This window comes from Anser cygnoides, chromosome 2, assembly GCF_040182565.1.
Source record: "Anser cygnoides isolate HZ-2024a breed goose chromosome 2, Taihu_goose_T2T_genome, whole genome shotgun sequence".
Classification (NCBI taxonomy): domain Eukaryota; kingdom Metazoa; phylum Chordata; class Aves; order Anseriformes; family Anatidae; genus Anser; species Anser cygnoides.
In genome coordinates, this window is record NC_089874.1 from 84,242,464 (window position 1) to 84,269,103 (window position 26,640).

Genomic DNA, 26,640 nt, shown 5'->3' on the forward strand with positions numbered 1-26,640 from the left:
CTTTACTTGATAATTCCCCTACTATTAGGACATAATTTTAGATTTTTAAGTATGGTTTCTGCTTCCCAGACTTGGAGTACAGGAAACATGGGGGATATAGTGACATAAAATGACATGAAAATAAATGTAAATAAATGAGGTTTAGTTTAAAATTTGCCTGTGGCACTGGGCAGGTAGCCAAAATGAATTAAGCAATGAGATTCTTAATGTAAGTATTGGGGAAAGAACCTATGGAGATTAAGGCTATTTTCTGTGTGGCCAATGGTTATTACTTAGACTTTGAATCTGTTGGGCAGTTTTCATGATGCTGTGAGCTAAAATGCATAGGGACTTTAGTCCAGTTGTCTTAAAAGTGACTAAACATCTTCTAACAGGCCTTTTTGAGATATAAGTAATATTAGTACAAATAAGCTATCTGTTAATACCCTCTAGAAACTGAAATTGTAAATGGAAACACTAACGAAGTGGTAGTATGATCTTTCTGCAACTCTTCTGGCTGCAAAATATACAGCCTCTTAATGTTCCCAAGATGGAGACAGTTCTCGATACACAAGTATACTAGTTCAGTCACAGCAGTGTTTTTTGTTATTGTTTAAACTGCTGAAAAAATAGAGTCTTTGCAGCACTCAGAATATGGTGCAGATACCATTTTAAAAAAAAAAGCGTGTTTTTTTTTTTTTGTTGTAGTTTGTTTGTTTGTTTGTTTGTTTGTTTTGTGCCAGATTAACAGCAGCTGTGTGTAGCATGAAGGAGAGAGACAGTTACTTAGACCACATTGGTCTGTCTTCTATGCCACACTGAGATTCTGTTCACCTTGCAATGAAAGATCTGTCTTTGTCAGATCAGACAGGCCAGCAAGCCTTGTGTCAAAAGGGCCTTTTCAATTTGTTATCCTAGCAGCTGGTTCTCTTCCATTGCCTTTGCTTACTGTACATCTGGAAGAAGACTTCTTGCAGCTGGGAACCATTTCACGTCTAAACCACATCCCCTGTCCGTAGCAGAAATACTCTTTTGACAGCAGTCGTCAAGCAAACCCTTAATGGGTTATTAATTGAAAAAAAAAATTAATCAGTACAAAATTTGACACTAGATTTGTTTTCCTTTAACCACCTGTATCTGTAACTTTGCTGATGTTTAGATTTTTGTTGGGAAACGGAGGGGGCATTGTTCGAATAAAATTTTAAACAATAATCCATCCCACAGACAGTAAATACTGTGATTAAAAAGAGGCACAGGTAGTATAAAATCAAAACTGGACCGGTATTGCTGAAGATAAAAGAAACTCTTCTGTGGCTAGAATTTTACCTCAGTGTCTTCCTGAGTCTTTTAAATCGCTGTGCAGGATATTTAGTGGAAGTGGACTGGTCTCAAAGTTGCTGAAGATCTCAGTGTCCGCTGGAGCTCACACTAGTAAAATGACATCATTTTTGTTTATACGCTGAACTAGGAGTATTTGGCTTTTGCTTCAGTGTTTTTTGGCCTGCAGAACTGACAGTAAGGCTTACCCATAGATCGTGATGTGAAATACTTAGAACACCACTCAAAATAGTAGTAGGCCCAATTGCCTTTTTTGTGGTAAACCAAAAAAATCATTTCATTATACATTTAGGATAACAAAGACTAACCTTTAGTTAGGAGGGGGGAGGGGGGAATACATTTGAAAATGTATTCCAAAAATGTGCTTTCCCTAAAGTGCAACAATTTTAATCTTTAGCACTCATCTCTTTGCTAGAAATACAACCCATTTTCGTGTTGATCTTTTAAAGCTGTCAGATTCCAAATAAATGTTTATGTAATGGTAGAACAAAAAGAGTACTCAAGAAAAAGAATAAAATGCAATCATTCATTTGCTGAGCAGGTTAATTTTTAGATAATTTCTTCTGCTTGCCTAATTTTTTTGCCCAGACAAATTGAAATTCTCTCTGCGGCGTCCTTGAAAGGAATCTTATCCTGGTCGTGTCAGTGCAGGCTCCAGGCACCGTGTGTTTGGTCAACAAGCAACAGTGGGTGGTCAGGCTGTAGCACAGGACAAGGGCCCGCTGTGCGCAGGAAAAAATGTTCAAAGGTGTTTAAGGGTGGTAAGGAAGTCTGCCGCCCTTCAGAGCGTCCGGAGGCTATAGATCAGCGCTCCCTCGCCATTGTAGCCTGTGAGAAAATTCGCTGCGAGATACATAATGGATGAAAGAATACAGTAACTGTATTCACCTGGTTGCACATCTGTACAGTCTTTTCCTTTCCTAGTCGTGCTCATATACATGCCGTGGTTATGCATTTAGTCTGTGTAATGACTGGTGTTTGACTTGCCATGGGGGATCACACTGAAAAACTACTCAGCCCGAGGCTGGCCACTTGTAAATATTTTTTTTTTGTCACTGTGAAAAACACTCAGGTCACTCAGTATCTCCAGGTCACTCGGTATCTTTTGCAAAAAGCCTTTTATAAAGCTTCAGCGAGACATTAACGCTGCGACAGGCTGACAGAGCCGCGGCCGAGGCCTGGTGGCAGCCGGGAGGCGAGGTGGGCCTGATGCCCGCCAGGAGCCTTGCTCTGCTAGGCAGCAAGGGGACACAGCAAGCAGGGCTGTGGCGCAAAGGATGGCTCTTGCACTCGGTTTTGTAATGGGTTTGAAATACGAACGTCGAGCTGCTTTTAAAGGCTTAAATCGTTGATCATGGAAAAATCGTATTTTAGGCAAATTTCACGCTAGCTGTCTTTCACACTGAGGCTGGAACGTGCTGCCTGCCAAGAGCATGCAGACAATGACATGCACAAAGGCTGCGGTCAAAGTGTACGTACATCAGCCATAAATACTGTAGGCATATACGTACCCTGTAGCAACTCTAGTACTGACAAATTTGGAGAAAAGTGAAAACCCAAATAAAGTAAATGACCTCAAAAAGCATCGTGCTCGTATTGTATTTTATTAAAATCCTTATTCTGGTGATATCTTACTGCACTAGAACAGGGAGGTCTGAAAAAAAGACACTGCACTGTTTGTATTTCACACAGTATCTGAATAGCCTCAATTTTATTCTGCATACCTATAAAATATATGTGCAAAAAGTTGAAACCCAATAAAATCTTTTAAAAAGAAAAAATTAAAGCAATATTAAGGCCCTCAAAACTTGTTTGATCTCTTGATTTCACAGTTGTAAATGTAAGAAGGATTTAATTATACTTCTTGTACTTACTTGTCATGACGAGGTAGAAGAGGCGAATGTAGTACATTTATTTTTCCTGTGTTTCCTTGGTTAAATATACACTTGGCACTGTAGTCACTGACAGATATGTTCCATGTAGATGCTGTATTTTGGGGGAAAAAAATACTTGTGTAACTTCAAAGATGCAGTATGTTTGTTAAAAAACGGATGTCTGCCAGGAATCTATTTTTCGTACCATTTGCTTATACAGTATCTTAAAAACTGTTAGCATGGTAAAAAGCTAATTTCTTAAAAATTGAGATTCTTGCTATGCCATATTCAGGATCTAAGAATGTAGAAATCGTATACAAATCAGATAATGAATAAGCAGTAAATTATTATTTGGGTAGTTTATTTAGGTTTATAAATATTAGTGTCTACAGTTCATACTAATATTAATTCATTGTATTACATTATGCTGCTAAAATTAAGCTCATGGCTCCAGAGAGGGAATGAATTGGGGTGGGAGAAAAATTGTTTGTTAAGTTTACTCCTTTTTTTCTTTTTTTTTTCTTTCCTTTTTTTTTTTTTAAACACAAGATATATGCATTAGTGTGCAGTCTTCAAGCGCTATCTTCTGGTCGGCTGCAAGCAAGATCAGCATTGCTAATGTAATCCAGATGTTTATTAGTCCTGAGGGTATATGTGCTGTTGTAGTTCCCTGCTGCTGTGTTATACTTGCTTGTAATGCTAGACAACCAATTAAGAAATTAGTTCATGTTAAACTTTCTTTTCCTGGTACGGCTGCAAACTGATGATGTGGTTTTTCTGGTGGAACAAGAGAGTATTCTTTACGTGTTTTCTGTTACTGGTGAATATATAAACCATTTGGGCAACGTGGGGTTAGTATATCATCAGCAATACAGAATTTTTAGCTTTTCAGCTACCTCAGGCAAATGGCTTTAATTGAACTAATTCACATTAAGATGTTTTGGTAAGTGTGTCTGTTTTTCTTAATTCTGAGGTTTAATTGGCACTGTCATTTTTAGATACCATCTGTTTACAAGAAATTCCCCGTATTAACAAGGTGTTTGAAGGGTGAGAGCATAAATCCTACATGAAGACATCAAAGAGGGAAATTTTGGTGTATCATGCCTTTTTTGTAAGTGTAGTTTTTGTGAAAATAGCATTGCTGCTTTTTGTTTTTACGTATGAAATATATATGCTTTTTAACTAGCAATGCCTGTGACAGTTCTGATTTATACTTCTGGGCATGTCTTTATTTTCAGCCAAATAAAAGGCAGATATAAATCTCAGAGACAAATTTTAATGGAAACCAAAGAACTATGTGAGACGCTAAAAAGTTCTTAAAATCTTTTATGCAATGTTCTTTTTATTTTGGGTAGAATCTCTGCAAGGTACCAAATGCATCTTGCATATTTTTTTTTTTTTTTTTTTTAATCAAGAAAAGAAATTGTTTTACTTTTTTCTGGACAGTTGCTGGAATGTTTTCACACAAGTTAATTATTGCAAATTTACAACATTTAAGATATGTTTTGGAAGTCAGAGGCATTTGAATCCTAAATGCAGAAGATACGTGACCTTACGCAGATCTCTGTTGTATGGGCGGTTGCTTAGTACATGTTCATAATTAACTATTTGTAGCATCCATACCTACTCTAAAAACTTCTGATGGCTTTATTTTTTTCCTTCCTCGTATTTTTAGTTAATTCAGAGGGAAAAGTCCTTTCCCAAATCAACTTATAGTAGAAATTGACTGTGGTGCTACTTGCCCATTGCAGCAGATTCTGTATAGCTGAAAATTCATTAATTTTCAAGGTGTAATAAATATAAGCCAGTTTTAATAAATGGTGTAGAAGTTGAATAGTCAACATATTCACAATGCAGGCCAAACATAGTCAACACAGTGTATCCATTGCAGTTTTTAACTAAGTAGCAAATAGATCTATTTACTTAGGTATTTTATAGTGTGAATGGTAATAACATGAAGCAGAGAACTGACAGCTCTGTAATGACAGTGCCTCCTTGAGGCCGCAGGAAATTTGTTTAAAAGCCATTAAAAATTATGGGAGGAAAAATTATTTTCAAAAAGAATCAAAAAACAATACTGTCATCTATTGGTAGTTTGCAGTGATTTTCACAGTGTTTAATATTGTTCTTTAAATCCCGGTCGTTGAAGTAAAGTGACTAGGTGTATCTTTGCTACAACACTGGTCTGACAGAAACATAAATTCAGAAGAAACATACTTCGAGTCCTTTTTATTTTGTGTTATTCTTGTTCCTGTATATAGTCGTGTTAGAGTTAGTGCTCTTACTGTGTGGCTTTCCTGTTATTTTAAGTGAATGCAGGTATTGATGGAAAAGATCAAGCAATGTAAACTCAAACTCCGAGATTCTCACTACAAAATTCCTTATGAATTGTGATTAATTCAAGTTCAGCTGTGTTAACAGCTCACTTGTCCACTGCTGATATCCTTTTTGGTGGTTACTTTCAGAAATATATCTGTAAAGTGAGATGCATAAACCATCAATGTAGACTTTAAGAGAAATACCGGCAGCGCTTTAGTATATTTAAAAACAAACAAACAAAAAAATCGTCATGGTCTTCTCATTATGAAATTGTTTTCCAGAACATTTATTAGACTCCAAGTATACACCTCCACCAAGTTAGATCATTGCTTAGGGCTTGCTTACAGTGATCTACATATGGAGAAACACTCAAAGAAAATATAATTAATTTGAAAACAGTAACTGGTTCTTTGCAAAATATGTTCTGTGTTTGGAACCATGGGTACGTAGGGGGTGATTTATAGACGTGCACAGGAATACGGAGCAATTAGTTCATTGCCTCATGATGGGTGGATTCTTACTACCTGAATTCTGTGTAGGTCAAGCATCTAAGAAGTAGTAGAATACTCTGCCCTTTACTGCTTCAGTTGGAGACACAAGAAGTCTTTGCAGTTGAAAAGTATTTTCAGTCATATACCAGTGTGTGTCACGTCATTAATGGCATAAATATATTTATCCGTGGCTTTCAAGCAACTAATTGTAGGGCCTTAATTGTAAAAGCTGAGACATACAGACCAAAGAACATTTCTCATGTGATAAGTGGTTTTGGCTTTGCTGTGGGAGTCAATAGCAGTGTTTTTGAATAGCATTTGTGTGGATGAACAAACAGTCTAAATAAGCAAGATTAAGAATGTTTTTGATAGATAACTTTAGTCTTGTATCACTTCCAAACTAAATCTGAATCCATATGCATTTTCATGTCAATTGATGTGCAAAATCATTATTTCTACTCTTTTTCCCCCTCCATAGGCACCTCATTGATCCACAGTCCCATGTTAGACCTGGACAGTGATGTGCGTCCATCTCCAATTGGCCACCTCAGTCAAACTGCTTCATTGAAAAGAGGCAGCAGTTTTCAGTCTGGCCGTGATGATGGTAGGCATCTGTTTTGTTTGGAAACACAAATCTGTAATTCCCTATATCCAGTGTGCTGCACAGTCAGAAAAACAAACAGAAACCTAGATTCTGTGTGTTTATTGTTTTGGTTTGTTGGTAGACAGCAAATCTCTCCAGTCACCATTACTAACATTACGTGCTGCTATAGATTAACTTAGATCTCTGTGAAGACAAAGTCTTAGAGGTGAATTTTGAAACTTCACTCCAAATGTTTTTTGGTGTTTTTTTTTTAATGTTAGGAACTGTGTTCTTTCTTCTTGTGTGTTACCGTTGCTTATCACGGGGGTCTTCTGTTTCTTGTGGGTTTTTTTGTTTGTTTGTTTGCTTTTTTCCCAGAAGTAAAAAGCAGTTCATAACTAAAATCTTCGTAAATTTTTTCCACAGTATCAGATTTTTTTCCCCCTTTACATAACCACCTACTTTCCCATTGCTGTTGTTACATCTTTTGTGTGCGTTTAAGACAGATCTTGTATTTGCTTCTCCTGTGACTTCACATATCCAGTTCTGGGTCCCTTATTTTCTGAACCTAGAAAGGGAAATAAAAGTGTATGACTTAGCTTGAGCAGTGTGTGTCCACAACCAACAGAGCCCTTGTGTGTCAAGACTGTCTTCAGTGCACCTTGTCCAAACAACAGGAGTCTTTTAATAGTGAAATCACAGGAGTCAAAAAACATGCATTTCACAGGAGAGGTCATTTCTTACCAAGCCGCTTGAAACTTTGAAGCATAAGTTTTGACATAAATGCTTTAATAATTTTATTTCAGAAAGTTCAGCATTCACACCAGTTGGGGGTGTGATATTTTGTTTTGTTTAGTTCTTGAAGCTATGCAGAAAGTAATTTTTTATGAAGAACTTTCTGGCTTTGTTCTGCTTTGATGTTGCTCTTCTCCCAACTCTGTGGGCTTACTTGAAAAAACATCTATAAATATCTGATCTTTTTGAGCACAAAGAAGAATGAAGGGAATCTCTCAAGAACATAGTGAAGAATGATGAAAGAATTGTACATTCTTGTGCTGCGACAGTGTAACTTTACAAGTGAGAAAATTAAATTACTTCGTGATTTGAAACTGAATGTTTATATTTCAAAATACATGTGTATACTGAGTAATTACATTACTGTATTGCTGTTAACCTTGTCCTTTCTCAGCCCGAAGCCTGGTATTTACAGAGCAAAACAGTGAATTGCTGATTGTTCTGTGCCACCATTAATACAAGCTCTTGGTTTCTATGTAGTACTTGCATGTTTTGAAGTGGTTTCTGCAACACTACCAATACACATGCCAGACAATGTAGCAAAGCAGCGTAGTCAATCCAGTTTCTTTTTTTTTTCTTTGTTTAAATTCTTTAGCATTTCTCTCAACTTAAATAGTTACATGTAGTGAAGGCAATTTCAGTTTGATAATATTTGGTTTCAGATTCTTAGTTATGGATCCATAACCTTTTACAACCTGGAAAAGACATGTCTTCAGCAAGTTTTTCAGATTCTGTAACCAGCAGTTTAAACCAAAGTTCAAAGGAAAACTGGAGGATCAGAACATCACAATACCTTAGGAGTCTAATCCAGCATAGACCCTAGAGTCAGAATGAGTTGCCTCTGACTTAATTTCATTGCTACTTAGGTGCTCGTGCCCACTGCATGCTTAGGAAGAGCTGAGGGCTTTGCTGTCTTGCTGTTCTCAGAGCGGAGATCTGAAGCAAATAAATCATTTATGATACCTGTGCACAAGATGCCAAGTATTCTATGATGTACTTACTCTCTTTTCAGGCAGCATGTGCACCCTTTTATTCTTCAGAAAATTTGAGGAATGGCATCGTTTTTTTGGTTTCATTTGGTTTTACTCCACAATGTAATTGACAGTCATTGTACATGACATTTTTTGAACAAATTGCTTTGAATTTGAAACTACAGTATTCAAATACAATTCAGCTCTGGCTTGAGTGTATGTTTACGAGAATGTCTGAACAATAAATCTAGTTTCATCTAGTTTCATCATTAGGATGTTATAGCACAGATTATAATAGAATAAATAGAATGAAAGAAAATGTTTCATCAAATTTTAAGAAAATCTTTAATATAGATTGGAGCTTCCTCTAGCAACAAAGTCCAAATATGCTGTTATTTATGGCCTGAATTTCCTTTTGCCATGATACGCAGTAACTTATTCTAAGAAGTATCTGCTGTCTGCAGACTTGAGACTAAGACAGCCTCTGAAGTAGGCCTGAAGTATTCTTCCTGGAAGGAAAAAGAGTATCATACGAAAGTAAATTCTGTGTTTATAGTTAGGAACAGACATCCCTGGTCGTAACCTTAGGTTAGCACTGGAGCTTTTGGCAAAGATGATACGGTTTCCAGGAGAAACTAAAATCTTTTGGTTAGAAGTTGGTTTGTTGGCATTACAGAGCCTCTGTTGCTATAGCAGTGTTGGCCCAGCTTCCTGGCACAGTCACAGTCTATGTTAGTAAGAAGGCTTTTTCTGCTACTGGGTCTAGACCAGTTCTCTCATAAACTAAGCTGGCAAAAGTGCAGCTCTGACATCTATGTGTCCACGGTGCAAGTTTTGCTGTTTGAACTTCAATGTTTTTGTACTTCCTAACGGGAACAGCGCTATGAGCTGAATGTTATGCGCTATGAGCTTCAGTTATGTCAGAGTCTCTCTCCTAAATTTGGGCTTCCAGTGTGATTTTGGATTCTTGAATACTAATCCACAGTCCCTAGACTTTTTCACTGTGATGAAAAAGAATGTTTTGGTTAGTGGAGATGTTTATCCATCCAGTAAACAAGTGGACCAATACTTGACCTGCACCTCTAGAGATGGGTGCTGCTGAAAGCGTGCTGTGCTTCAAGGAGATTCAAGACCAGCTACTAACAATAAAATAGTGAGGCTCTGGTAATGTGTGCTAGTTACCTAATGTGCTATTAAGCACCTGTTTTGGCTTAAATGGTGAACTCTTATTATGTATGGACAATACTCTCTGGCAGGTTAAAGGCAAGAATTTTTTCTGCATTTCCAGAGTTATGTAGGGTAATATCATGTTTTTAATTTTTTCATTTATAAAAGACCACTATTTAAAAAAATAACAGCAAAAAAAAAAAAAACCTCTTTAAGTGGTCTTTTCAGAAATCTGTTTGTTTTCCCAACATTCTGAAGTAGACTCTAGTTAATAAGGTGAAATATAACAGTCTTTTAGCATGTAAGAATTGCCTGTATATCCTGGTTTGCTAAAAACATCATTATCAAGAAAGGTTCTGTGGAGAAGGTGGATGGTTATAGAGAAATATTTCAGTTTCCTTTGGTTTTCATATTAATCAGCACCTTTCTTCTGCCCATTTTCAGCTTTCTCTTTACTTTCCCTCTGCCAGTCTCTTTTGCCCCATTTGATAAGAAACTGAGAAAAGTTATCTGCTGCCAAAATGTAAGCTATTTTGTTTTAATAGCCAGTGTAGCAGGGCTGTTAGTAGGTTGGTGAAGTGAGAGATGTGGCAGTGTTATATGATAATTCTGATTGTGTTCTTCGTCCAAGAATCTCAGCATATACTTAGTGCTACATTTATTGAGTTTTAACAACAATATTGGAATCTTCACTTTTCCAGAGAAAAGATTTTACCAAACAAATGGAAATGAAGACGAGGGGTTGGCAACTTTCCCCAGGCCACAATGGAAAATTGTTTGAGCTAGAAATAAAGCAGATCTTCCCATTCCCATTTTTTACCTTTACCAAACCTGTCCTAGCAGCCCTAATTCTTTAGCATCACCACCTCATCATCTGAAACTTCGAAGGTCTTGATTGCTTTCATGTTACCTTAACTTTTACTGGTTTGAAGACAGAAGACCAGCTGAATGGATTGTTCGGTGAATTGTCTGTACATTCTGTCATAGTGCTGGCACCTTGTAAGCATATGAGAAAATAAGAAAGAACTTGCATGTGTACCAATTATTTGCATGTATATGGACCAGGCTGTTAAAATTTTCCACTCCTACCTGAAAGGTTTTATATCTATACTGTATAATCATTTGTGTAATACAAGGCAACAGTAAACCTTTTTTATTATTTTATCTATTTTATTATTAATGCAAAGTTTTTTAATTTTTGCTTTCCCCCCTCTTATTTTCCCCCTTTTTAGCCTGGCGATACAAAGCACCTCAGCAAGTTGTGTTTGTTGAAAAGTTGACAAAACTTGTTGTGAGTCAGCTGCCCAACTTCTGGAAGCTCTGGATTTCTTATGTGAATGGAAGTTTATTCAGTGAGGTACAGATTCTTGTATATAAATGAATTCTAAATAACAAGGTTCCATAATAATTATGTTGAAGTATTATATTTCACTGGAAGAAGTGACTGGATTTTTTTTAATCTGCGGGATTTACAAAACAATTTGTAAACTTACATATTTGAGAGATGCTACCTTTGGTTTATTACAAATGGTGAGTAGTAGCTTGTCTGGTAATACTAGCCTATAGAAGTGAGGTTCTTTATTTTTAAAAGAATAAAAGCATACACTGGAATTACTTAGAATTCTGCCTTTGTGTGTGTTCCAGATGCTGGAGTCAACATCTGTGTAGTTTCACCTCTTGATCATAGGTCACCAGCCGCCCTTCTTTGGTGACCTGAAGAAATAGCAAATTGTCTAAAGGATAGAGATATGTAAGAGACAAAGTCATAGAGAAAAAAAAAATGCTTCATTTCTTTGGAACGGGAGTACTCATTTCTTGAGCTTTAAGAATTTGGAAGTGAAGATAGGTTCAACACCAGAGTTGTAAAATGACCAAGACGAGCACTGTACACAGAAATGCTACAGGGAGTCTAGTCTGAAAGTAGTCAGCTGCAGTCACCTGTACTCCTAGTCTTTGCTGAAATGATCTGTTTTCTACAAATTCTGTAAATAGAATGTTGATACTCCAAGATGCAGAAAGTATAAACAAAAAAAAAAGTAGCAATTCATGCCATCATGTGCCATTTTTATGTGCACGCTATTAACACATTTGAAAAGGACACATTTCATAATTAACTTGGTATGGGTAGTATACCGTTTACCATCATAATCGTTAATGGATGAATATAATACCTTTTGGTTTTGTGTTATTGTTAAAAGTTGGTCACAGAATATGTTTTATAGAGTTCACTTCTGGTCCTCAAGCTGTGTTTTTCTTTCTCCAGAAGGAGATCTGTAGTGATGGGATATTCCCAAGGTGCGAATCTGACAAAGACAAACACATGATTTAAGCACAGTGAGAGGTAGTGCTCTGTTCCATCAACAGATTACAAGGCACTAATTCACACTTAATCTGCACAGTGATCACTGCAAAGTCTTGTGGCTGCAGGTTGAATGTGGTCATTCTGGATCCTAGAAAACTCTGAAGACAAGGTCTGCAAGTAGATGTAGTATCAGTTGGGTTACTACGAAACAGGCAGAAAATAAGCACGCGTTTCAACGTGTATTATTCATATCAGCTTCTCTTTATTAAAATTTCTGTATTTCTATATTTAAGCGTAAAGGTTTGTGCATCTAAAACTTCTCTGTTTAATGGTGGCAATATCATTTCATCAGTTGAGATAAAATCTTGTCATGCTTACAGTGTCCTGCTGTGCTTACAACCCTAAGTCATCACAGTTACGCTATTCCACTAGAAAATAATCCCTAAAATGGAACTACAGTGACAGCTATCTACTATTCTTTGCAGATTTAGTAGAAAACAAAACAAATTAACATTGGGTAAAGGCAATTTGGATGCTTGTTTTGCTTTTTTCCCTTTTCTCTAACTGAAGAATTAATTTCTCAAGTTGTCAGTTCTATTTATTGTCGCTGTCTGATATCCCGTGTAATGTTTTCATATGATGATACTGATGATATGATATATGACATATGATGATATGATAGGTACTATAGGTACTATGTCAAACACAATATACAGCTCCTAGCAGCCCCAGTGAAATAGATTCTATTCATAATCTTCCTTTCACATGATAAAATCAAAAGAAAGATATTACATTTACTCCTGCTATTCTGTGAAGGAGGTAGAATCAAGAATAAATCTTGGTACTGTTAGCTTTCACAAAAGTTATTTTGTAAGGGAAATGACAGCTTTCATATTTGATAACAGTACTATTGGAAATTAGACTTTACAAATTTAAGTTATTGTGATTTTCTTTCTCTGAGTACAATGAAAAGGAAAGCAATTTCTAGAGAAACTGAGACTTGAAGTGTAAATGAGGTTGAGGAAATTTTGCTCTTGAGAATGACTGCAAGTGGAAAATGCAGTGATCTTATGTTGGGTCTAATCAAAACATTGTTTCCATATTAATTATTAAAAAAAAAAAGAAAGAAAGAAAGAAAAGGAGGAGGTAGTTTTCCCATAGTCTGCAAGGTACCTGTACTTTGTTGGGACAGATTCTGAGCTTGTAAGAAATTCACCCCCCCGTGTGTTTGGTATCTTCTGGTCTGTTGGTCAGTATGGAAGACCCTCCAAGTTCTTAGAGAAGAGAGGAGGAACTGTGCCCTCTGTTCCTTTTGAGTGTCTGCATGCCATAAATCAACAGACAGTGACAGAGAGGACAGAGTGGCATGAGCTAGAAAACTTATAGAGCACCCAAGAATATGTCACCATATCTCATTCAAGGCTTCATATGTTTTAGGTTTATATGTTCAAGATGTGTATGTTTTTCTATAAGAAACCATACAGATTTTATTAGTCCTGTAAGAAATTTATTAACTGTGTTACTTGGTGTTTGTTGTCATTCTGGAAGCAAAGTGACATGCTTTGTGAGCAATTTTGTGAGTTTTGTGAGAAAAGTCCTGTGAAAATGGCATAGAGGGTCATTTCAGTTAACTTGAACAAGTCCACAAGACATTGTAAAAATGGGGAAAGAAAATCCCCACTTATAAATAACAAACTGTATTTATTTTTTCTTGTTCGGTTTGTAGGGGTTTTTGGGTTTGGGGGGGAGTGTTCTTTTTGCTTCTGAAAGGTTAGCTTACATCCCTTAAAATATTGTCAGTTAAAGATTTACGTGATATTTTCAACAGTTTAAAAAGTGTAGTTCTTTGAATCACTCTAGGTGAAGTAGCATATGTGAGTAGTAACCGTTGGTTTTACCACAAAATAGTTTTGGTCTGTCTGTGCAGGAAAGGTTTAAGATTGGTCTTCAGCAAAACCACTAAGAAAAGAAAGATATCAAAGATCTCTGAACTTTTTGTTGTTCTTTAATCCAGCTGCAAAACGGTGTGAATTTTAACTTGATACCTGAGGTTTAAAGGAATACTGCTTCTTTTCTTTTTTAAGGCATTAAAGAGAGAAGTGGTTATTATACATAGAAGTAATTCTAAAGTTTTGTTCTCCTTGTCTGAAACTCTACCATTCAGCTTTAAAGTACAAAAGTTTCATAGCTATCTATTTTCCAGAATGGTTGAGCAGTTTTAGTTCTTTTTCTAAGTTGTGATCATTTCAAAAGATGTAGTTTATCCAAAAAATGTGAAACACTTTTGCTAGACATGGAATTCAAAAAATACAGCATTTCAAGTTAATGACTTGAAAGTAAATGTAGTCTCTGAGAATAAACTGTTGTCATGTTATTGCACTTCTTGTCCAGTAGATGTTGCTGTACATACATTAAATAGGCGATTTTCTAACTATAAAATTCTATTATCTGCACTTAACGCAGTATTTTAAATAACTTTTTCGGTATAATTTGCTTTGTGTTCTCAGTAGACTCCACAGAAGGTTGGAACTACAAACAGGAAGACTATTAGTCAAACCATGTTTTTCTTCAACTGTAACTGTCTCATGCAAAGTGTACTCACGTTCCTCAGTTCTCAAAAATGTGAACTGTCCATTAAGATGATGATTATTTTGCAGACTCTCTTTTACAGTTACTTGAATTATTTCAAGGGCTTTTTCAACAAAATGCTGCTCTTAAAAACACGCGCACAAAATAAAATAAAAAAAACCACTCTCCTATCCATGTTGTAATTCCAAATTGCTCTCATTCCAAAAAGTGTCTGTCACTTCATATTGATGCCTTTCTCTGGGCACCTTCCATGCTGGGAAAATAGTTTCTTCATACAAACTTTATGCACAATTAGACTATATATGTTTTAACTCTCATTAACATTGTAATGAGAATGCGTTGACTTCATGAAGTTGCTATTATTTGAGCTACTCTTACATTTGTCTCCAACTTTGTCTTAAATACATATTGTTCCTCAGAATAAAACATTTGCACACTGATCTACTGTAAGTAAAGTTTATTGATATGTATAGTCTGCCTATTCAGATGGCATGAGTTAGTTTTTATAATTACATCATAAACTCAGTGTTCGGTTTTCACTTCTTCACTTTGAAACCCCCCTTTTTCAGAATTATTTTAACAGTGGTTATGAGATACTTACACTTTTCAATTTTCTCATTTTCACAAGACTGCTGAAAAATCTGGCCAAATGGAAAGATCGAAGAAAAACGCTAGGCAAAGACAAAATGATTTCAAGGTAAGTTATGGGGAGTAAACATTGCTTTCTTTCAGTTGCCTTTCATAGCAGGTTATTTTAGCATCACCACCTTGAAAATCAGATTTCTTAAATCATCTTTGTGCCCTTATACCTCATCCTTCCATGCTCTCTGTCATGTGGAGCCTCCTGTAAATCATGTTACAAGATGTTGTGTCTAGCAAGTATAGCAAGTGTATAGCAAGTATAGCAAACGTATAGTTTAACTTCTTAAGCATACTGATAGAGCTTGATTTTTCTTTTCCTTATTCTGATTCAGAAAATGATTCAAGAAGTGATGCACTCTCTGGTGAAACTTATCCGTGGAGCTTTGCTTCCATTCAGTCTCAGAGAAGGAGAATCAAGACAGTATGGTGGCTGGGAGATGAAAACTGAACTTTCTGGCCAGTGGCTAACACATGTCATACAGACAGTAAGGTAAATGGAGCTGTTGACCTACAATATGAGACTATTCCTGGAATGCGTGTGTTTTAACACACATTATTTTGTTTGTTTCATTAAATACTCTGAGTACTGAGAATGTTAATGCTTTCAAAAATATGATCATGAAAAATTGCTTAGGGCAGATTTAGGATTCTATAATCAAGTTTAATTTGTAATGTTGCATGATACGTTCTTATTACAAATGATATATTATATTCATTTTTTCTAGACCACCTTAGGAAAGGGTTGAATAAATGATTTGCATGGCACAGCATAGATGCTCCATGAATGAAATGGGATTTGATTCTTCAGGGTAAAATTAGGTAGGCAGCTTTGCAATTATCAGCTTCATTTACTACATATCTTCCCATCTCTGCCAAAATAGATAAAAATAACATGCCTCTCAGTATAGTATCATTCTCAAATCACAATTTGCTTTCACAGTTGTCTTATGAAAGGTGATGCTTCTGCTTATAATGTTACTCTGCTTATAATTATGTTTGTTTATAAACTTAGTGAAGTGCACGCCATCAATTACAAAATGTCTCAATAAATACATGGAATTTGCTTCCATTTGTCCATGGAGGGTATATGCATCATCATTATCTTTTGGAAATTCAAGTAATAACCTGGATTTGATACCATACTTCTTACTTGCAGTTTTCAAAGTAAATAACAAGCAAAACACAGGTGATGAAGAGAAATCGTGTAGTTAACTCTTACTCATATGTTAATTCACATGTAGTTAACTCTTACTACAGATGGAGCTAACAATGATATGCACCTGTTGTTAAGTCTGTTTAACACTTTCCAGAAGTCTGTTGTCAGTTACATTATCTGAATTTCACGTGGATTTTTTTTTTTTGGTTGAAGTTTCTTACTCTGGCTGAAAAGCTTACATGCTTTATGGAAAGCTTACAATTTAAGAAGGAATGGACTTGGCATTTGATGAAAAATACATAAAGGGGTGAGGGAACAGGCTTCAGCACGCGTGTTGCCCTTTTATGAGAAGTAATTCAATTTCACTCAAATTATAAAAATCTAGGATTTACCACTTGCACTGGCTTGGCAATTTGACCAACAGATTGTCTGAAGGTTGATTGTGTGTCAGAGTCCTGCCATCTGAGATATGATCCAGTATAAGATTATAAGATACGTGAAGACTCTTTTCTAGGTATTCTCGTCATGCTTTCTGGCTACTGCCCTGGTAATAAGTACCAGAACTGAAATCTGGGAAACTCTTTTCACCACGTCATGTTGTTAATGCCTGTTCCGGCTCTTGGCAGGAGTGAGCTAGGGTTTAATGCAAAGCAGTCAAAAGTAGAGAAGAGGGGCAATCTGGAGAAGGGGGATTGAACATACCACAGTATGGTACCAATCAGTGATGACCAAATCTTGAATTTTTGCAAGTACTGCAGGTCTTCTTTTCAAGCTCCTGCATTCTTTGACAATCTAATTAATTCTTGCGACTCTCACCAACAAAGAAGTTGGACTGCTCTCATTAATAGTCTATACATTACATATAAACTTTACTTGTCGCAAAGTTATATGATGACTTAGGTCTTATTTTTGTAATTCCCAACATCTAGTCATCAAGAAGCACATGATGGGATCAGTCATTTCCAGAATTAGTGCTTGTATCTTAATTTTTCTGTTCGTTTATATACATCAAACAGCTTAAAGTGGGGTGGTTACATGCTTTTTTGCCTTGTATCCCGCTCTGTCATTGCCCGGTGTAAGAATTAGGTTTCAAAGGATAAATGAGAGCTCTGCAATAAAGTGAAGCCATGGCCTGCAAGACTTTGGCCTCATCGTAGGGATTAGAAAGGTGTGTATGTTAGGATGAGTTGTATGAGGAAAAGGGAGTTGTGAAAGCTGTGCGCTCCTTTGGGAATGGAATCGACTCCAAGTACAGGACTTTTATGCAGTCTGAAGTCACTTAAATTTCTCACAGATGGCTGTTTACATCCTGTGTTTTCTGGATGACTGAGATAATGCAGATTTATGTAATCTATTGATTCAGCAGTTATGCTGAGCTGATAGCAGTCAGGATCTGAATAACATTTTTGGAGTTAAAACTGTGGAGTTGGAATGCAGTTAGCAATTAATGGTGGTGTTTTTATGGATTATGACCAACACCAGGAGTAAAAAAATGGAGTTAGCAGGTGGATGGCTGAAAATGTTCCACTTATTACTCGAACATACTTGTTTGTGCCTTCCTACTGCTGTTCTTTGACAATTTCTGGTACCTGTGCTTTGCTAAGTATGAGCAGTACAGGAAACAGCAATGACTGTATTTGTATTGTCCTTGCTTATGTATTCAAGAGATGGAAACAAGCAATAAACCTCACTTTGTGCCCCTAACTAAAGTCTGAATAACAACAGTCTTTTTAGTCAAAAGCTGAAATGAAATTCCTTCTAAGCAGCTATTGTGTTGCTGTTTCTAAAGGGGAAAATGGAAATGAATCTTTCCATCCTCTGCTACAAAACTTGGTGATTGAGCCCAATCCCGGTTCAGAACAAAACAGTCAACAAATTCATTCTTTGCTCAGCAGTAGCTGTACTTTTGGTCCCTTAAATGTGTGTACCATTGTAATCTGACACATAACCTTTTATTGCACCTTGTTGTTTAATACAGATAGATGATGCCTCAGAAACCCAGTTGTGGACCTAGGATTTGATCTAGATGTTCATATAAACAGAGCAAAAGAGCTACCTCTGCTCTAAAAGGATTATTTTTAGATTGTAGAATAAGATGGATGCAGGAAAGTGGGTGGGAAAGTGCAAGAGAACAGTGGGAAAAGTAGGCATCTTCCTATGATGAAATTATTGTAACATTACAGAAAAAAAATCTGTATTTGCATGCTTCTGAATTAAGCAAATAAGTAAACTTTTCTTCGGGGTAACCAGTTTTCAAAGACTTACTGTGGATGGAGCTACTGTATTCACATACACAGAAGATCTTACAAAAATTCAATGTAGTTTATCTGCTAAAAAACTTACACAGATTTAAACTTCAGTTTATTATTATTATTATTATTTATTATTTATTCTTTTCAGGCTTAGTTCTGAGTCTCTTACTGCACTTGAGATACCCAATGATATGCTTCAGATCATTCAGGATCTTATTTTGGATCTTCGTGTGCGTTGCATTATAGTGACCTTACAACATACAGCTGAAGGTAATAAAAGGCTGCAGATCGTTCTTTTTTTTCTTTTTTCTTTTTTTCCCCTTTTTTTTTTTTCCTCTCATTTCTCTCCTCACCTCTCTTTTCCTCTCTTTCCTCTCCAATTATGTCAAACCATGTTCTGGATGATAATGATGTTTGTTAAAGATATTGAAGGGGCAGTGGACTCCTCTAAGTTCTGTAATATATCTCACAAGAATTACTGAAACATGTCATGCATGATTCAGAGAACATTCTGCATTCTGAATCTTTTCTTCCCTTAATCTAATGGATAGAGCAGTTTAGATCCATCTCCTCTTGGTTGAGACAGTGATTTATCTCATCACATAGCTTTTCTTTTTTGAGTTCTTCTGTGAAGTGAAGAATTAAATCAGCAATGCCCCTCACACCGAAATCCCCAACCCTCCACCCCATGTCCCCGGAAATGCCAACAACCCTTTATGGAATATTTTAGTTGTGTGTTTTGTTTTGTTTTGTTTTTCCAAGGCCTTTTGCTAACATTGTTATCCTTGTGCCTCCATCTGTGTACATAGCTTTTCCCATAAATGTCTGGATTGTAAAGGCCAATAGCATGTTCTCTAAACCTAATGTGATTCTATGTGCATCAGAGGCCATTCATCTTACCATATCCTGAAACTTGAATTTGAATGAAGTAAATCTTCCAGAAATAATTCTCCCTCTTAAAAATCAGGGAAGATCAATAGTTCTGTTTTTCCCCAAAAAGACTAATTGCTCTCAATATAAAAAAAAAAAGTGCCTTTTAAAAAAATTTTTCAATTGAATCATTTTTTAATCTTTGATATGATTCATCATTATTTTGTGGGCTGACATGAAGCTAAGTATTTTACTCAAACCTTAAGTGTGTTAAATGTAGGTGGCTACATTAATTAAGCAAGTTTTTAAACTTTCATTGACAACAAATGACGGTCTCTATTGTTTATTTAATATAATGTTGATATGAATTATCTTCTTGTCTATTAATTCTTTGATTAAATCCCACTTCAGCATTAACATTAGTTTTCATGCATTAATATCAAGTTTGTTGGCCATACAAGTACACAGATTGTCTTGTCTCTTTAAAACTCTGTACGGAAAGTATTCACCACAGCTTTTGCTTGAAATACGAAGAAATCAGTTCTCTATAGTCTTTATCCACCTAGCTTCCCCAGTGTGGTCCAGAGAACTCAGATATGTGATTAATCATGAAGCTCTAAGTCAAAGAGCCTGTTGTCTTACTAGTGTTGCCTACATATTGCATCATCACAATAGCCCAGTCCTTTGTTCAGATACAGTATTTCTGTTTATGTCCTGATTGCTGGCCACATAAGTTCAGTGGAGGAAAAATTCTAGTGGTAGTCTCTAACTTAGATTTTTGATAAAGCAGATTCACCAGTCTGTGTAGGAATGATTCTCTGTTTGGTCTGAACATCTTTATTCATCCTTCTGTGTCTTGAATTGAAAGAGATCAGAACCCTTAACATTTGGTATTTTATATTGGCTGGCTAATGCATCTTTTTTTTTATCTAGCTAATTATAACTGCCTTTCTTGATTGCTTCTTATATTCCCTGTTAGTGAAGCAGTCCTATGCATTTGCCAGAGCATCAGCCAGAGAAAGAGTAAAGATACCTGCCTCTATTACAACTTTCATTTCATATTGTTGCACTGTGTGCCTTATCTATGGGTGCCTTTTTTGTTCTTTACCAGCCCAAGCAAAATTGTTTATGTTAAGTGTGTTTAGATCATTTTTCTGGACAGGACTGGATTAATTGGGCCCTTGAGGAAACTGTTGTCTTTAGGGAACCAGCAAAAGAACAATTAATGGATATTCTCATGGAGCGATGTAAATGGATCTCAAACATATTTATATCTGTATTATATTAGTGAAAGGGGTTCCCCCTGGACTTGAATCCCCCTCTATAATCTCTCTGAAATGTGAGCTGCGTAGACTGCTACTGTAAAGCTCAGTCTCATCTCTTACTACACGTTGTAAGTTGGTAGAGGCATTCAGATCAGTTAAAATTTTTAATAGAGCACACTACCATTAGCTATTTAAATAGGACAAATCTGCCCACACACAGGTTTTTCTTGTTGTCTTCAGATAAATGCAGTGTACTCATGCTGGCCCTGAGAAGCAATTTCTGTTCTTTCCCTCTTATGCATGATCACTGGTCATAAAGGTCATGAGAGCCAGATTATGTGAATGCCAGACCAGACAGGGGGTTTACATCAATGTATTTGACTGGAATTTGGTGAAGGGTTTCAGTGAAATTAGTTTTTTGGGTTTTATTTGTTTAGGTTTTTTTTTGGTTTGGTTTGGTTTGTTTGTTTGTTTTTGTATTTGTGCTAGCTCAGAACAGGTTGCAAAATGAACGGCCACAAAAACATGTAAAGGCTGACCAGCATGATCTAAAGCCCTGCAAGAATATCAATTCAATAAGAGCTTTGCTAAATAGGGAAATGAACAGAGTATTTATTCTGTGCAGTCCCTTAATACCTTTTATTGTCACTGAGACTGTTTCCATGGGATGTAGAATTGCAGGGTATGACACCGTGCTCAAGCTTCTTCATCTAGCTCATTAGAGCACCAAGAGTAGTGTAGATACCATTCAGCATGCATTAGTTACCCTTTTTGCTTGGGCTTGGGGGAGAAATTCACCAAAATCATTTCCCATTTAAAAGGGAGTTTCATGATATACAGACAGTTCTGAAGAACAATTTATGTGAGAGAATGTATGCCAAAGCCCCCATGAACTACACACAGTTCATCTCATTCATGTTTGTAAATCAATTAAGAAAAAAAAAAAAAAGTGTTGCTAAATTAATGCATCCACAGAGGAATTTTGTTCACAGAACAAGAGTTTTGGATTCACATCCTGTCTTAGCTCCTCTTAGCTTTAGTAAGCCTGTAGAAATTGAAACCTTTTGGGTAGTAGAAGATAGTTTTTTGCATATGCTTTCATGCATTTTCATGAATGGTCAATATCATGAATAGCCTTCTTTATAGTTATTAATTATGAATTATATGCTGTCCTTTTTATCTTTGCTAAAATACTAAGCAGTTGGTCTTTCATTTTTAATTAAGAGCTGGAATATAATAGGTTATAGCAACTTCAGTTCTTAAATGAAGTATTTTATATTCTGATTAAAAACTTAGAAAATAAAAAATAAACCCAGAGCCTTGACAATATTCCTTTAATTTTAAGCTTTCCAGTAAAAGGTGGGCTTCATGCAACTCTTGCCATGTATCACAGATAAGCTTCTCTGTGTGGTGTCACCAGCATACCATGTACGTGTTCCGTTCTTAGTCATTTGAGAAGGCTGAAAGCTTTGAAGCTTTTAGTGCTATTTGCTTGTATGTCTAGTCATTGCAGTCCCAATGTCTGTGGTTTATCTTTTCAAGTTCAAGGAGTTTTTAATAATGAAAATGAATACCTCTTTTTTTTTCTTTTTTTTTTTTCTGTCTTACAGATATAAAGAGGCTAGCTGAAAAGGAAGACTGGGTTGTTGACAATGAAGGTTTGACATCGTTGGTGGGTATACTTGTGTGTTACAGGCACTGTCTTTGGATTTTTTTTTTTAAGAAGTGCAAATAAACTGGTTTGTATGTTCTCCAGAGAAATTGAATTAGTTTGGACTTTGTCTATGTGTGTGCATACTGGTGTCTACAGTTTTATTAAAATACGAAAATATAGGTAGATTAAAAATCCAAAATTTTTTATTGGTATAGTTACTTAGGGCTTTCTTAACAGATCCCATCACAAAACACAACATTATTTTTTTGTCTTTACCAAAACATTTATTTGTACTTCTTAAATTGTTCTGTCTGAAGTAATTTTAACATTAAGTGATAATTGTACTACTAGGTAGCAGTATCTAAAGTGCAAAAGAAATTGTGAACTTAGTAGTAAGATAAAGTAGCTTCTTAACTGTGCTAGGATTATCACAGAGGAAGTTATTTTGAGATAAATGTTCAATATTGACATGTGACCAACAAAATGAAAGCTGCATTTTCATATCCTAGTACTTCGTTTCTTCCACAGGTGGCATGAATAGGGAACACAGCTTGGTCTTAAGTCTGTGTGATGGATAAGTTTCATGTCTTTCTAAAGCAGCCCTTTCTCACGTGGGAGTAGTTCTAACATAAAAAGAATGCTTTCTAACATTACTTATTACGACAGATGTTTTCAGAGGTGGAGGTATGACTTAAGTTCTTTGATGCCTATAATCTAATCAGTTACCATTAACATGGAGATTTTGCCACTTCACCTATTGAACAGTATCAGTATTTCTTCTCATACTGATCGTAAATAACTCTGTGCATGCAAGGTTCATATTGAAAAACTCCTTGAGTGACCTCCATTTTCTGTGAGTGAAACTTAGGATCAAAATGGATAAAACTTTGCAGCTCTAGGGTGAGCAGTCCAATGGAACTACTTATTTGTGAAACTGCCCAAAACCAAATGGCCACCACTAATGGAATAAAATGGTTCTTTCAGAAATTGCTTTCTACATAAGTACAGTTTCTTTTCATTTCTGTGTATTTTATACATGTTAAAAAAAAAAAGAAAAAAGAAAGAAAAAAACATACCTTAGTAACTCTTACCTTATGAAACCTTGCATTTTAATATTTTTAAGGAACTAACTTGCATTTTCTTTCCCAGGATTTTAAGTAGGCTTCCAGAATGAGGTCTCTATTTATAATATTCCATTTTAAAAAATCAATGCAGTATATTCCAGTTAACGATGAATTAGAATATATGCTCTGAAATATATTAAACATAGATAAAGCACTTCTGGTTTTTTTTCCTATCCAGCCTCTTCTGTTCATTGACTTATGGGGGAATACTAATTTTTTAAAAAGTATAAATAAAAGGTTTGTAAATCTGTGCCATGTATCGAGAGACAAGAATTGGGAATAAAGATCTGTAGCATGACTTTCTGCCTTAAGTAGGGTTATTCAAATGTGTCAGAATAATTACTGCTGACCTTTAGTATGATTTTTGCTGAGATAAACAATAATAGCTTTAATTGTTAAGCAACTTATTTTAGGGATAGTTTACCGAAGTAAAGAATTTTTTTTGAGGTCACAAAGTTCAGTTCACATCAAAATGCTTCATAACTTAGTAGGCATACTACCATGGAATTGGTCTGTAGCTGAATAAATAGGTCACTTATCTGTTATAACGAGAAATTGAACTGAAAAGCAACTAATTTAGGAGATTGCCTACACACAAACAACAAATGGCTTGAAACCAAATTCGGATAAACTAGTGAGATGCTTTCTGGAAATAAACAGTAGTGAGTAATGGCTAAAACACAGCAAGCACGTTGTAGGTGTGACTTAAAAACAATCTGCGAAAGCAGAAAGGGCCTGTGGGAGGGAGAATTGCTTTGTATATATTATCTAAGGGAATGCTCCACCGCCTTTTTTAGTTTTTCTTATTTGCTTCTATAAATATGTTTGAAGTTGAGTAGGAGGGCATGAAGCAGTCACAACATACATACTGTAGGAAGGAGTGTTGTTGGGCAATTCGGGTATTATAACCAGATTTATAGCTTTTGGTCTTGGTTTCAGTTACTATTGACTTGGGCAAGTCCCTTAACATTTCTGTTTCTCACTTTATTCATCTGCAAAATGGAGGGGGGAGAAAAGATCTACTGCAAAAGCTTCTGTTACTTTATGCTTTGTCTGTATCTTTACAGCATCTTTGTTAACAAGTGCTTAACAACCTTTTGTGTATTTAGAAGTCACCCATGAATTCCTTGTGTACGTTTTCATAGATTCCCCCTTTTGAGGCAGTGGTTGAGACATGCCAGATCTCATTGGTGGCAGTTGATTATGTTTTGTCATAATGAGATTAGCTGCCTACTGAAGTAGAGTTCATTGTGGTAATATTGTAATAAAAAATAACGAGCATAAACAAGGGCCACGCAGTGTCTTTGGAGATACCTTCGGCTTAAGACAGAAACTGTATTTTAAGTAGGTAGGAAATACTGGTTAATAATAACCCCTTTAACATTCATATTCCAGGTAAGAGATACAGTAAGACAGAGAACCAGCTTTCCTCAGTTTCATAATACGCAAAGGATAATGTATCTGAATGGCTTTCTTCTCCTAAAGTGTGGTGTTTTATGATACAGAAACAAAATATAACAGCAGCACTTTACTGCTGTTCTTTTTCTTCTGAGCCAATCCAAAAATAATAGATAGTCTGAGTGGCCCTTCCTTCATGCTTTTCAGGTTGCCGTACAGGCGTCACACTCGTATTCCACATCCACCCCAGCATTTACAGAAATACAGATTACTCCTAAGCATTAAGTGGGTGACATGTCATAAACTATTTACTGGTTTAAAAAACAGAAAAACACAGATTTACATGGCTTAGCTTTTTCATCCGTCTCTCTGACCCATATCCAAATGAATGATGTCCCTCTTTCATAGAACAGTGACACCTCTCTGCATTGTACAACAGCTTCCTGCCTAATACCAAGCCGGCAGTCTCAGAGAAAAAAAGTGACTTTAACAGGGAAGAGAGAAAGATGAGGAAAAACTGACTAATGACTCTGATGCGGTGAACTCATTTGCACTTTCATAGTGAAATTGGTACATGCATCAAGACATTCATGCTTCAGGTTTGGAAACCCTAGAGGTTTAAAAAAAAAATAGTCCCCCAAACCAGTCTTTATTTTTCCTCCATGTGAAAGCAATTTCAGTCCACTTTTCTTAGAAATATTTTGCTGAAATTAAATGCAGAAATAACAGATATCCAAGGTGAAATTATTTCCCAACTTAGATCAAGGAGATGTGTCATAGGCCTCTATAATGTAATGTATATGCTACCACAAAAAAAATGCCATAAAATTCTTTCATGACCCTCCCAGAGGAGGCTATTCAGTGGATAAGTGTCTCAGAGAAAAATGCTCATTATCTATTGTAATAGTTTTGTAGATAATAACATCATTTCAAAAGTATCTTCTAGTAATATATGAATTGTGATTTTCTCCTTATCCCAAATAAAGAGTTTGCCATATGGAATGGAATTTTTATACATTTGCTTGTGTAGTATTTATTTTACATGGAATGCTTATCTGGAAGCTAAAGAGTCATTTGCCTTTCAGCCATCCCAGTTTGAACAGTGCATTATCCATTCCTTGCAATCTCTAAAAATCGTGCTGGACTGCAAACCTGGAGAGGCCAGTGTAAGTTTTGATTTATACTTCAAATTTCCTTCTTTTTATGTAAATTACTATTACATGTCAGAACAAGAACTTTCAAAGAATGATACAGGATTCTAACTTCTCCTTTTTTTTTCTTTTTAACTTGCACCCTTTTCACTGCTGGTAGCTTTTTATTGTTATCATTTGTATTTCATTTAATTTTCTTCAGTTAAGGTTAATTGTATGTATATGGGGCAGATGGACATATATTTAAATTTTTGAAGCTGTTCTTTTAGAAAAATGCTACTAATGTACTTTTCAGATTGCCATAGATGTGACATATATATATATATATACACACACACATGTATGCATATGTATATATGTATACGTATATATTTATTCCCAGGAGTTTCTCTTAACTCAATATTGCATCGGAACTACTAGTAGAACATTAATTCAGCTTTTTACTTCTGCAAACTTTATTCTAAATCAGGAGTCTTGCCTATCCACATCCACTTTGTTTATTGAGGCCATGATTAAATATGATACTGATATCTTCTTTCAGGTTTCCTCAGTGATCTGAGAAAGTTTAATACTTTTCCAAAGCCCCTTGCGCCCTTCTGTATGGGTATTGTTTCTGTCTCCTTCCTTATTTCATTGTTCATGACTAGCTTGTCCAGTTTCTTAATGAACATTATTCATAAGAATGTGCTGTGCATGGTGAATCCTTCTTGTTAGGGTGCA

At 35.9% G+C, this 26,640-nt stretch overlaps 1 protein-coding gene across 4 annotated transcripts in view; it reads left to right on the top strand.

Annotated features, from left to right (window-relative positions):
• Positions 1 to 26,640, top strand: part of EXOC2 (exocyst complex component 2) — a 131,875-nt gene that overhangs the window by 58,222 nt on the left and 47,013 nt on the right. For 3 of the 4 annotated variants that reach the window (XM_048076106.2, XM_066992545.1, XM_048076108.2), the window contains 7 exons: positions 6,480 to 6,605; positions 10,750 to 10,874; positions 15,037 to 15,105; positions 15,383 to 15,540; positions 18,607 to 18,728; positions 22,204 to 22,265; positions 25,855 to 25,935. In XM_048076106.2, coding sequence (XP_047932063.1) covers positions 6,480 to 6,605; positions 10,750 to 10,874; positions 15,037 to 15,105; positions 15,383 to 15,540; positions 18,607 to 18,728; positions 22,204 to 22,265; positions 25,855 to 25,935 — 743 coding nt within the window. The remainder of the gene's footprint in view (positions 1 to 6,479; positions 6,606 to 10,749; positions 10,875 to 15,036; positions 15,106 to 15,382; positions 15,541 to 18,606; positions 18,729 to 22,203; positions 22,266 to 25,854; positions 25,936 to 26,640) is intronic. The other variant, XM_048076107.2, reaches the window with a different exon arrangement.